This window comes from Oratosquilla oratoria, chromosome 29 (assembly GCF_046742065.1).
Source record: "Oratosquilla oratoria isolate Oo_2021 chromosome 29, ASM4674206v1, whole genome shotgun sequence".
Taxonomy (NCBI): domain Eukaryota; kingdom Metazoa; phylum Arthropoda; class Malacostraca; order Stomatopoda; family Squillidae; genus Oratosquilla; species Oratosquilla oratoria.
The window spans coordinates 24,091,119-24,104,459 of NC_134805.1; the positions used below are offsets into that span (position 1 = coordinate 24,091,119).

General features: G+C 41.5%; 1 protein-coding gene across 2 annotated transcripts in view; it reads right to left on the reverse strand.

Annotated features, from left to right (window-relative positions):
- The window catches only part of LOC143040672 (ADAM 17-like protease), a 59,155-nt gene that overhangs the window by 11,880 nt on the left and 33,934 nt on the right, over positions 1 to 13,341 (reverse strand). For both annotated transcript variants that reach the window (XM_076211939.1, XM_076211940.1), the window contains exons 7-13: positions 11,039 to 11,238; positions 9,944 to 10,138; positions 7,701 to 7,839; positions 6,986 to 7,221; positions 5,921 to 6,362; positions 5,056 to 5,171; positions 2,898 to 3,094 (exon numbers count right to left, since the gene is read on the reverse strand). In XM_076211939.1, the coding sequence (XP_076068054.1) occupies positions 2,898 to 3,094; positions 5,056 to 5,171; positions 5,921 to 6,362; positions 6,986 to 7,221; positions 7,701 to 7,839; positions 9,944 to 10,138; positions 11,039 to 11,238 (1,525 nt within the window). The remainder of the gene's footprint in view (positions 1 to 2,897; positions 3,095 to 5,055; positions 5,172 to 5,920; positions 6,363 to 6,985; positions 7,222 to 7,700; positions 7,840 to 9,943; positions 10,139 to 11,038; positions 11,239 to 13,341) is intronic.

Sequence of the window (13,341 nt, forward strand, 5' to 3'; positions counted from 1 at the left end):
ACATGAGGAGGCAACCAAGGATGAGATGGATGGATGGATAGAGTAAAAGTGGCATTGGGAAAGAGGGGAATGTCTGTTGAGGAAGGATGGGAGAAGACAGAAGATAGGGGTGAATGCAGAAATATTGTGTATGGATGATGCTGTGATGCATGAAGGGGAGTGGGTGGGGGATGGAGGGTGAGGAAGTATGTGTGAAAAAATAATTTGAGGCAGCCCGAAGGGATTTCTACCCATCTTCTCTTTTTCTGCATGAGGGGACGGAGAGTGGGTGGGTCGCTGATTTTATGAAGCAGCCTTGCTGTGGATGTGCTGTGTCTTTCAACATTGCTTCTGACCTGGGGCAGTGGGTGAGATGCAGGGACGACCCATTGTCTGGGAGGAGGGAGGGTAGTGAATGGGAGTGGAGTATGTGGGGATGGAATGGATGGGAATGGATTTTATGCCTTTGGTTTTTGGTTGCCTCCCTTGTAAGGAGGAGAAAGCCTTTGGTATATGTATGTATGAAGTTAATATTATCATGGTAAGATATCTACATACACCAATAACCCTTTGTGGCAATAGTATTTCATTGTTACTTGAAGATGATTTCTAGGGCCATACTCTACTCTGACCCAATGCTCTGCCAGTGCAGATGAAATGTCCCAAATCATACATACATACATACATATACCAAGGCTTTTTCCCCCTTTCAAGGGAGGTAGCCAAAAAGGGAAAGGCACAAAAACACCCCCACCCATTTCATCCCCAAATACACTCCACACCCCTCCCACCCTCCCTCTCATCTGAGCACCTCCTGGATGACGGGTCATCCCTGCACCTTGCCCACCGCCCCGGGTCAGAAGCAGTGCCGCAAGACACAGCACATCCACAGCAAGGAGGAGACTGTATGAAGGAGCGATTGTGCCAACAGCACTGTATGGGGCAGAAACGTGGAACATAAGAGAAGAAGAGAGAAGGAGTTTGAATGTGTTTGAGATGAGGTGTCTGAGAAGTATGGTGGGGGTTACTAGGCTAGATAGAGTGAGAAATGAGGAGGTGAGGAGGAGAACAGGGGTGAAAAAGGAGCTGGGAGATAGGGTTGATGAAAGAATATTGGGATGGTTTGGACACATGGAAAGAATGAGTGAAGAAAGACTAGTAAAAGAGGTATGGAAGGCAGATGTGGAGGGAGTGAACATGAGGGGACTTCCTAGGATGAGGTGGATGGATGGAGTGAAGGGGGCTTTGGGGAAGAGGGGAATGTCTGTTGAGGAAGGAAGGGAGAGGACGGAAGACAGAGGTGAGTGGAGAATGGTTGTATATGGATGATGTGATTGCATGAGGAGGAATGGGTGGGGGGGTGGGGGTGAGGTAGCATGTGTGAGCAAATTTTGACACAGCCCGAAGGGATTTCTCCCCGTCCTCTCCTTATATGCAAGGGGGGACGGAGAGGGGGGTCGCCGATTAAATGAAGCGGCCTTGCTGTGCTGTGGATGTGCTGTCCCAAATCATATGGGACAGAAATGAAGCCTAGTAGGTAGTTTACTGGTTTGAATCCAATTTTCCAAGGTTGACTAAATTGACCAAGCATCTTTTTATCACCTACATTACATTACAAATCTTGCAAGCTTATTCATCCATTAAATTCTTATCCTATCCAGAATCCAATTGAATTTGTATGCCCATGGAATGTATGTCACTGCCTAATGGAGAGACATGATTGGTTAACTCCCCAGAAATACCCCCACTGTAAATCATAACTGAATTATATTGTACTAACAATTGAAAAGCATACCAAGAGGACCAAATGTTACAAGAAAAAGATTCAATGTACAGGCAACTTTGCTATTTAACTTCAATATTAATACTAAAAGGTTTGATTCCCTTTACAAATAGCCCAATGCATATATACTAAGAGCAATGTCACTCTGATGAAAAATGAATGATCACATTTGTTCCTTTCCATCCTCCACTGCACCTTATTACCATCTGTACCATGTATACATTTGTTACTTAATTAATGAATCTATAGTAACATGCATTAGTATGTCAGAATATGGTTGCATCTCACTGAATAATATAAAAACTTATTACAATGGATTACCTCATTTTCCTATTTATGGTCAGCATTTTCATATTCTAACATCAAGAGAACTTAAAACAGGTACATGTCCTAAATATCTTGAATTCACATTGGAATACATAATCTTAAGATTGTTTCTTGACACAGCAGGAATACGTAATCCTACAAGATTTCCTTACATAGCAGGAAATAGCAACCATACCTTCCCATGTACAGCCCCTGTTACTGACAGCAAAAGCACATTTTCATTCAATGAACATACTTGGAAGAAGTGTAATGAAAATGCAGAGTATCTGAAAATATACTTTCTGGTGAGCCAGCATGGTTAATGTCCTACAGAACCTGATTTATAGGGTATGCTTATAAAGCAATAATTAAATACACTTTCCACCCCTCTTTCTCATTTTTAATTAAATGATTTTTGGCTAGTGTTCTGCCTGTGATAAAGGTGGGATTAAGTTATATTCCATAGAATATGGGAATGGCATATGCATTATGTTTTGATAGTGGTAAGTGCTCAAGTGCAATTATAGTACATAGTGCCCCACACAACTTTCCATAGTTTTACAATGAAAAATCATGTATAAACATTCCTACAGATGAAAGACTCCTTTTATCAACAAATTATGAATTTTTATTTCACATTGCACTTGCATAATGCTGTGACACTGGAGGGCACTGTGGTGTACCAAGAGTCTGTCTACTCTCTGCACCTTCAGGTCTTTCACGAGCATCATGGTGGCGAGATTCATGGACCCTTGTGCGTTTGCTGTCAATAATTCTAACTGTATCAGTAGGGTGGACCAACTGGTTGCTATAATACCACCGAACATACTTTTGGTACTCTTCTTGACGTTTTCTATCAATGTAACTAAAGATGCACGATGCTGGAATCCAAATAATGATGGAAATGATGATGACGGTTCCAACAATATTATCACGAAGAAACATCAGAACAGTGTTGATGCTGATATCTTCGATGATGTCCCAGAACCTCTCAACCACATCTTGCACAGTCTTCTCACACTTTCCCTGTCAAAACATGCAACTATATTAATTAGTTTTTAAAACAAGAACAAATAAAATTGAAATATAAAAGCTCATCTGAGATGGAATACAGGCTAGCAGTGCAGTGATGCTTAAATTCTCAGCCCTAGATGGGGCTCAAACTCGAATCACTGAATTTGTGGTTAGCGATGTTTGTGTGTATATGTATACGCATAAACTAAGTAACCAAAAGGAAAATGGACATCTTAACCTCTTTCAATCCCATCAAGACATGCCCCTCATTTCTTTTTCAGCAAAACTACCAGTTCATCCTTTGTACACAGGGTATTACTTTAGTCACATTCTTCTCAAATTTTCATTCATGCACATTCCTCCTCATTCAGCATCCTGACCATGAGCCTTCAAGGCTTTATTCACCATTTCCAGGAACCACCTACAGATGGGTTGAACAGAGGGCTGGTGAAAGGTTCTTCTCCAAAGACACTGTTTTGGGGACCCACAACCCTTCAAACACAATATAAAAACAACTCCAGAAGCATTCTTCTCAAACATCTATAATATTTAATGTCCAATTTCCAACAATGGTTTGATACAAAAATACAGGAATACCTCACTATACAACAGAGTTGTGTTCCCAGCTGACTGGTTGCAATGTGAAAATTCATATATCGAGGTGGGTTTTACATTTAAATAGGGGGTTGTGTTCATGGGCCCTGTCAACCCCCTCCTCAATTTTTGCCTCCTGGGGCTTTCACATACACCCAACATTTGTTTTACCTACTTTATAGCACTCAGTCGTATAGTGAGGTATTGCTGTACACATACAGGGACTAATGACAGAAACCTCCTTGTGGTGGTCCTGCAAGATGGATAGTAGAGCTGCCCATTTTCACAATCCATTAACCCCTCTCATCTTCATCAGAAGAAGCAGCCCAGATGGACTGACACTCTCTCTTTCTACTGAGCCCAAGATCTCCCTATCAACTTTAACTGTATTTGTTACATCTATTTACACATGGAGACATGACAACCGGTTGCTGCTCCCATCCTTCTACTGCTTTTAGCCAGTGACACAGACACAGTCCCACACCAATAAACCTCAGAGAAAGTCCAACATTTCTTCCCATAGAGATCTGTGTGGAGAGCCTGAGGACCATTGCCAACTACTATGGGGGCTGGGGTTTTCCACTTGGTAAAATTCATGGTTTATGTACATATACCAAAAGTCCCTTTCCCCCTTATAAGGAGGGTGGCCTTCCAAGGCATGCACACACCCTTCACCCATCCCACTCCCAATTTTTTCCCTTTCATCTTGGCTCCTGGCTTTTACTCACTGCCCAGGTCAGAAGCAACGCAGCAAGACACTGCTTCAACAGCAGAGCCCAACAGCTGAAGCTGTTTTACCCCCACCACTTTGATATATGGCAACCCTTCCCCTCATCCCCTCAAGAATTTATAGAGCAGACAAGAAGAGATTCCTCTGGAATAACATCAACAACAATAATAAATGTTGCTTCAAGTTTCACTAATTGAAAACCCACAGCTCCACAGTGGTTGGCAAGAGTCCTTGAGCCCTTCCATAGATTTCTACAGGAAGAAATTTTGGAATGAGGTCTGTGTTGTGTCAGTGTGGGACTGCTTCTATGCCACCAGCTGAAAGTATTAGGAGGAGGGAAGCAGTTCCTGGTTGTCAGATTACCATATTTGAACAGATTGAGGAAATAAAGTTGAAGGTGGTACAGAGAAATCTTGTACTTTCAAGACTGAGTGCCAGACCTGAGGAGAGAGATCATGAAAGCTCTTCACCACTTCTTAAATTTCTTTATTCCCCATTCTACCCAATTTCATGGTTCCCTCTACTCTATGATAAACCTTTGCTATATTCACAAAACACAAGCAAAATATAAATCAGAAATAGGGATCAGAGATCAGTAATGTATTCTAAACTTGAAACATGATCATCATAACTGAAAATATGGAAATACCTTATTACAGAATCCATGAATACATGGTGTACCATCTGGAAGAATGTCTGGGGGCTCAACTGCATAACACGAATCATTAAGAGTTTTTCTGCAGCAGCGCTTGCAAGCATTTTCAACTGAAATTGGAATTACCAAATATACATTCCAGAGTAAAGAAAGAAGAAAAAAATTACTGTACTCAACTGTATTGCATATCATTATATATATATATATATATATATATATTTATATATATATATATATATATATATATATATATATATATATATATACCACCTGCTAAGCCTAGTATAACCACTACAATAAAACTATAAATGGTGTACATAGAAACTTAATGTGCCTAAATGTAATAAAAACTCTCTCTACTCTATGACACAAAACTACATGAATGATTCTCACACACAGTGGGTGTATATTGACTCAGTGAACCCCCTTACGTATATATATATATATATATATATATATATATATATATATATACACACATACATACATACATACACACTAAGGGCTTTTTCCCCTTATAAAGGAGGTAGCCAGTCGAAAGGCATAAATACACCCCCACCCATTACATCCCCACACTCCACTCCCATTTACCACCACTCCCTCCCTCCCTATTTTCTTGGCTCCTCCTGGATGACAGGTCATCCCAGCATACCACCCATCGCCCTGGGTCAGAAGCAATTCAACCCCCTTATAGGAGGAAATAAAAGGCTCTTTGGTATGCATGCTTGTATATATGTACATATGCATATAAACATGCATGTACGTACATATATATGAATACATGTACACAAAAAGACCTTTAATTTCCGATAATGATTAAATTTATAGTCCCCGGTAGGAAAACAATTTATCCACTTACGTGTATCACACATGCAGCTCTGCAGGTCCTTTGTCTCACAGTAGGGTAGACACTGTCCCTTTAAACATTTGCCCTTCTCAATACATGGGGTGCCATCTGGCATTGGACTTGCCTTAGGGCACTCTGCCTCTTGTCCTGTGCATCTTGATACATTTTCACAAGTTGCTAGCTGCTCTTCCCGACACTTAACCCCAACATTTACAAACTGACAATCTTTACAACATGGGGAGTTACGGTCACTGCAGGCAGCTCCTGGACGCAATTTACAGTAATTATCACAACACCTGTCATTGTTGTCTTGCCCTAATAAACCTGCATCGCACTTCTCTTGACCTTCGACACGCTGGTTTCCACAGTAGGACTCTTCTGGTTCAGTGAAACACCTTGATGACTTAGCGAGTAATACAGCTCTGATAGCTCGTAAACTGCATGGGGAAAAACGCTGCAATAAAAAATTTATAATGAGCATGAGCACAGATCTACCTGCAACATTTTCAGATTCAATGTTTAAAATTTTACATATGGAGCATTGAATGGCTTTAATATGTATGTAGTGAGTGTATATTTTTACCTAGCCACCCCCTTTCTGAGGGGAAAGGGCCTTTGGGGTGGGGGGGGGTTGATCATGATAGTAATGATACTACATACATATTCTCCACTCACACTTATCTATTGCCCTCTCCCTTCCCTGAGAGAGAGAGAGAGAGAGAGAGAGAGAGAGAGAGAGAGAGAGAGAGAGAGAGAGAGAGAGAGAGAGAGAGAGAGAGAGAGAGAGAGAGAGAGAGAGAGAGAGAGAGAGAGAGAGAGAGAGGGAATGAGACAGAGGAGAGAGAAAGAGAAAGAAAAAGAAAGAGAGAGAGGGAGGGAGAGAGAGAGAGAGAAACAGACAGACAGAGAGAGAGATGGAGAAAGAGAGACAGGGAGAAAGAGAGGGAGAGAGAGGGAGACAGAGAAAGAGAGACAGGGAGAAAGAGAGACAGAGAGAAAGAGAAAGAGATATATTTCCCATCCTAATTATTCTACCTCTGACCACTTTCTGCCACATGCATGGGGAAAGAAACTAACCTTGTTGTTGATATCATATCCTGATACTGAATATGTATACATCAGATATGATCCACCTTGGCTGGCACTTGGGCTGCAGTCTGGGTGGTCTGGGTCATGCTCTGAACCCCAGTTGTGTCCAAACTCATGGGCTGTCACTAGGTCTGCTTCTCTTGTGATAACACGCTGACCATAGTGATTTCTGGAAGAGCTCAAGCCTGAATTCAGGTAAAGCGTGTGACCATTCTTAAAGTATTCTGAAAAGGAAAGAAAAATGACTATATCTCTATCCCTTAATGTTTTTTTTTTTAATCTAACAATGTACGTATCCATTCATTTACATGTACGTATATATCAATGGCCTATTCCTTCCTTGCATGAAGGGTGGGCAAGTAAACGCATGCTTTGTCTCTTTGTGTGGGAAAACAAAAATGGGATTCATCCATATCTAAGGTAAACCTCCTATTTTCTATACATATAGTCAACAGTGCAACAGAAAACTAAATTCTCCATTTATAATGCTCTGCCTATATAGTACTTGAGAGAATAATCAAAACTATGCTTTATGAGAATATAAACATATAATGAAACTTCAATGGAAAGATAAAAAGTACTGGTAGTTTATATACCTATTTTGTACCAAAACTAAGCTTTATGAGAATGTAAACATATATTAAAACTCCAATGGAAAGATAAGAAGTACTGGTAGTTGATATACCTATTTCATATACCTTACCTGGAGTACAAATACCACCAACAGAATTCCTTCTAGGTGACCCTACATAGGCTAGGCCTAGAATACCACCTTCAAACTTGATGTCTGTGAAAAGGTGGGCTAAGCAGTAATCTTTGTGAGAATATTCTCTACTGAACACCTGTAAACAGAGAGTTCAACTGATTACAATGGCTAACATTTGTATGAGAACCATATAAATAAATATGACTTCATTAAACATTCAATTAACATTCTCAATCTATCTATCTACTGTATATACCAAAGGCTTCTTCCCACTTATAAAGGAGGTAGCCAGCCAAGGCATACACCCACCCTGACCCATCCCATTCCCATCTGTCACCCAAATGTTTCCCTATTATTTTAGCTCCTCATGGATGAGAGGTCATCCCAGTCTCCTGCCCACTGCCCTAGTCAGAGGCAAAGCAGCAAGACACATGCCTAATAAGAAGAAAAATTATGTCATCATCATCTATTAACATGTTCTCTTCCCTTTTTCATAACATTTCATCAGTTTCTGATCTAAAATTATCCAGAGAAATGGCATGAGATTGTTAAAGAAAATGGAGAAAAGTGGGAGGTGAGCCAGTTGTTGTTTGCTGATGACACTGAGCTTGTGGCATAATCAGAGGAAGGATTAAGGGATTAGTGACAGAGTATGGAAAGACATGCCATAGGATAAAATTAAAAGTAAATATGGGTAAAAGCAAGGTAATGAGTCTAAAAGAAGAGAGACTGGAGGAAGTGGATAGCTTTGGGTATTTGGGGTTGCATGTGGCAAAAAAGAGAGGAATGGAGGGGGAGGCAAATTATAGACTGAGAGAAGCAAGTAAATGCTTTGGGGGATTGAAGAGTGTTATGAGAAATAAGCAACTGGGAATGGATGCAAAGAGAAAATTCTGGGAAGGTGTGATTGTGCTGACAGCATTGTATGGAGTGGAGACTTGGAATTTAAAAGAGGCAGAAAGGAAAAATTTAAATATGTTTGAGATGAAATGTCTGAGAAGTATGGTAGGAGTTACTAGGTTGGACAGAGCGAGAGACAAGGTGAGGAGGAGAGTGGGAATGGAAGAGGAGATGGCAGATAGGGCTGATGAAAGATTATTGGGATGCTCTGGACACATGGAAAGAATAATGAAAGATTAGTAAAAGAGGTGTGGAAGGCACAGGTGGAGGGAGTGAATTTGAGGGGATGACCAGGGAAGATATGGATGGATGGAATGAAGGGGGTGTTGAACAAGAGGGGAATGTTTATTAAGGGAGAAGGCAGGAGATAGGGATGAATGGATAATGACTGTGTATGCATGATACTGTTATGCAAAGTGGGGAGGGCTAGGGGATGGGGGGCAGGTGCTGCTGCTATGTAAATGATATTTTGACACAGCCCAAAGGAATTTCTCTCTGTCCTCTCTTTTTCTGGATGAGGGGACAGAGGGGAGGGAGGGGGGATCACTGATTAGGTGAAGCAGCCTTGCTGTGAACGTAATGTGTCTTCCTACACTGCGTTTGACCCGGGGTAGTTGGCGGATGCAGGGATGACCTGTCATCCATGAGGAACTGAGATGGGAGGAATGGAAATGGTGGTGGAGAGGATTGAAATGGGTGGGAATAGGTACATGTCTCTGACTTAGCTACCCCCCTTATAAGGGGGAAAAAGCTCTTGGTATACAGATAGACAGAAAGAGGAAGTAATGAGTGAAAACAACGAACAAAAGTTTCCTGTATACTACAATTAGGTAAAATACATTACCACTTCATGATATAAATACTTGTTATCCCTCCTACCTTAGGAGAACAAGCTAAGATATAAAGGACAACAAATGGGTGTTGGATGGGTGGAAAATGGGTGTATGCCTTCACTTGACCACCCTTACATATACCAAAAGCTTTTTCCCCCTTAAAAGGGAGGTAGCCAAAAAGAAAAAGGCATAAAAACAATTCCCACTCATTCCATCCCTATATACACTCCACTCCCCTCCACCCTCTACCTTCCCTCTTATCTTGCCACCTCCTGGATGACGGGTCATCCCATCTTGTCCACTGCCCTGGGTCAGAGGCAGTGTTGCAAGACCGCCCTTACAAAGGGAAAAGGGTCTTATAGTATATGTATCTTAGTACCATTGATAACATCTATCTATATACCAGAAGGTTCCTTCCCCTTATATGGGAGGTAGCCAGCAAAGGCCACCAACCCTCCACTCATCCCACACCTTTTTCTTTTCCCTTTTACCTTACTGACAACATACCTCCAATAAGTTACGGACATCCCAAGAGCTTCTCTCCATGTTATAGTGCACTTGGTTGGTGCTAACAGGTGTCCACTCCTGATGCACCATAATCTTTTTAATGACAAATCCCATACCAGAAAATCCTGCATTGTCTGTTGAGTCCCGCCATAAGGTGTTCTCATAAATTTTGTCCACACGGTCAATCAGGCTGATCTGCATTAAAAAACGAAAGTTAAAACAAATGCATACATACATACACCAAAGGTTTTTTTCCCCCTTACAGGGGAGGTAGCCAAAATCAAAATGCATAAATCCACTCCCACCCATTTCATCCCCACATACTCCACTTCCATTCACCAACCCTCCCTCCCTCTTTTCTTGGATGACAGGTGTAAATGGAGGTAGATGGAGTGAACATGAGGGGCGACCAAGGATGAGATGGATGGTTGAGGTGAAAGGGGCATTGGGAAAGCGGGGGAATGTCTGTTGAGGAAAGAAAAGACAGGAGATAAGAGTGAGTGGAGAATGATTGTGTATGGATGATGCTGTAATGCATGGAAGGGAGGTGGGTTAGGGAGTATGAGTGAATGATATTTTCATGCAGCCTGAAGGAATTTCTCCTCTCTTCTCTTTTTCTGCATGAAGGGATGGAGATGGGGAATTGCCAATTAAATGAAGCCACTTATCTATTGATGTGCTGCATCTTGCTGCATTGCTTCTGACCCAGAGCAGTGGGTGAGATGCAAGAATGACCCATCATGTAGGAGCCAAGAAAAAAGGGAGGGAGGGGTGGTGAATGGATGTGGAGTATGTGAGGATGAAATGGGTGGGAGTGAATTTATGCATTGTGACTTTAGCTACTTTCCTTGTAAGGTACAGCCAAAATGATATGTGGCTCTGGTCTGTACAGTGCCCCGTATAGACCCTAAACCATCAGTCGCATGCTACTGAGCAGATTCTAACCTCATAATAATATGTAGCCAATACTCCAGACCCTCTTTTAATTCTTTCTATATGAAACTAAATCATAAATATCCAATATTAAGTAAAAAGCATTCATTAAGAGCTCATGCAGTTTTTATAGCAACAATTTGATTATTCTCTTCCTCTTACCAGATAATCTACAGTGGCTTTGTGATTTCCTCCTCCCATTTCTCGGAAAAAACGATAGTCAGCAACTAAAAGCAATGGGCACCGTGTCTTTTCTCCATTGAAGTTGTACGCTTCTGCTTGCTGCCTTTTTACACGAATCTTGATGTCTGGATCAATATTATGTGTTTCCATTCCTTCATATTCAACAGTATCTATTGCTTCTGAAATATCCAAATATTCTGATGACCAAGTGAAACACTTAAAATAAACATCACACACACACACACACGATAAATAGGAAAATAGGAGATGGGACCCAATGAGCATTGTTCCTTTCCTGTATACTACAATTAGGTAAATACACACATGCATACACTCACTCCAGCACAAAAATACACTCTAAACATACATATGATTCTAGGAAATAATCCTCCAAAGGAAATGCCCCATGTAAAAAAAAATCCCCTTTGGAAAAAATTCCCCACAGAAAAAAATCCCTTTTATTCATTGGGGAAATTTCTGTGGAGATTGTATGCCCTTGCTATATTAAAGGCTTATCAACCTCTCTGGTGTTTTATTGGATCCAGATTTTCCTCTCCAAGCACACTTGGGCCATATCTCAGGTATGTTGAACTATCACACAGTTCTTATAATTATTAGTTTTTTAGTCATATTAGTTTATATAGGATTGTTGTGATTCTGTTCCACAATCCTCATATATAATCCTGGCAACCACCTACAGTATCACTCATTCTTTCCATGTGTCCATACACCATTCCAATACTCTTTCATCATCCCTATCTGCCATCTCCTTTTCCACCACTGCTCTCCTCCTCACTGCCTCGTTTCTCACTCTATCCACCCTTGTAACCCCTACCATACTTCTCAAACATTTCATCTCAAACACATTTAAACTCTTCCTCTCTTATGTTCCATGTCTCTGCCCCATATAGTGCTGTTGGCACAATCACCCCTACATACAATCTCTTAACATCCATTCCCAATTACACTTTTTAATCTCCCAAAACACTTACTTCTCTCAATCTACCTCCCCCTCCACTTCTTCCTTTCCCACCACATGTCACCCTAAGTACCTAAAGCTATCCACTTCCTCCAGCTTCTCTCCTTTAAGACTCACTTCCAAATTGCTGCCATCCTTTCCCCTTGTACATCTCATCATCTGACTTTTACCCACATTTACCTTAATCTTTCTCTTCTCACACACCTTCCCATCCTCCATCACTAACTTCCTTAATCCCCCCACTGATCCTGCCACAAGTGCAGGATACTCTAAACATACTAAAAATAAACATCCACAATATTAAAAACAAACACACACAGCTTATATGGGGAAAAAGACCTTTTGGTATATGTATTTACTTCACTACTAACACTACAGTCGGATGAAAGAAAGAGTTGAGTAAGCAAAACTATATATTTCGATTGCTAACTGCAATCCTCTTCTACTGAAGAGGATTGCAGTTAGCAATCAAAATATATTGTTTCGCTTACCCAACTCTTTCTTTCATCCAACTGTGGTGTTAGTTGTGATTTACAAAATGTAATTTTCGCAGGAAAATTAATTTTTCCCTGATACAAACCTGAGGTACTCCTTACCCAAGGATACGCGGCGCGTTTCTACCGCTAACACTGTGTGTGCTTGAAAACACCTCACTCCGAGGGTCTGGGCAACCATTATCCTCAGTAAGGGGCCCTCCTGGGGCAAAAGCCCCCCCCCTCCCCCCACAAGGGTAGGAGGGTAGAAGCTCCATTGTCTGAGCCAGGTATGAAATTAGTCACGAGGGTTGACAGGCCAGGGAGAAGGAACTACTAGCGGGGTGGATGAGGAGGGCCATTAGAGGTAAGGAGTACCTCAGGTTTGTATCAGGGAAAAATTAATTTTCCTGCGAAAATTACATTTGTTCCGAAGAATACAAACTCTTCGGTACTCCTTACCCAAGGAGACTTGGACTTAGGGGGGAAGGAAGTATTTGTCTAGCCTGGGAAACCCTCGTAAGGAGAAAATGTAGAGTGCTAAGATCTACGTTGACCAGACCCTTATACATTCCCCGAAACTGTGAAGGGCACCTGGATCTGTTCCCAGAGTGGAGACAGACAGGGCATACTCACTTTGTACCCCTTGTAGGGCTCGAACTGATTCCCTTGGAATGCTTGAGAGCCCTCGGTGAGGTAAGGGAATGTAGGAGTATGAGAAGGACTTGAGATAGGTATCCCCGTGGTTGCCGATCCAGAACTTGGATGAGGCTTCAGGGTTGGGCGGCCACTATGGGGCCTAGAGAGAAGGTCCCTAAGGATTCCCACAT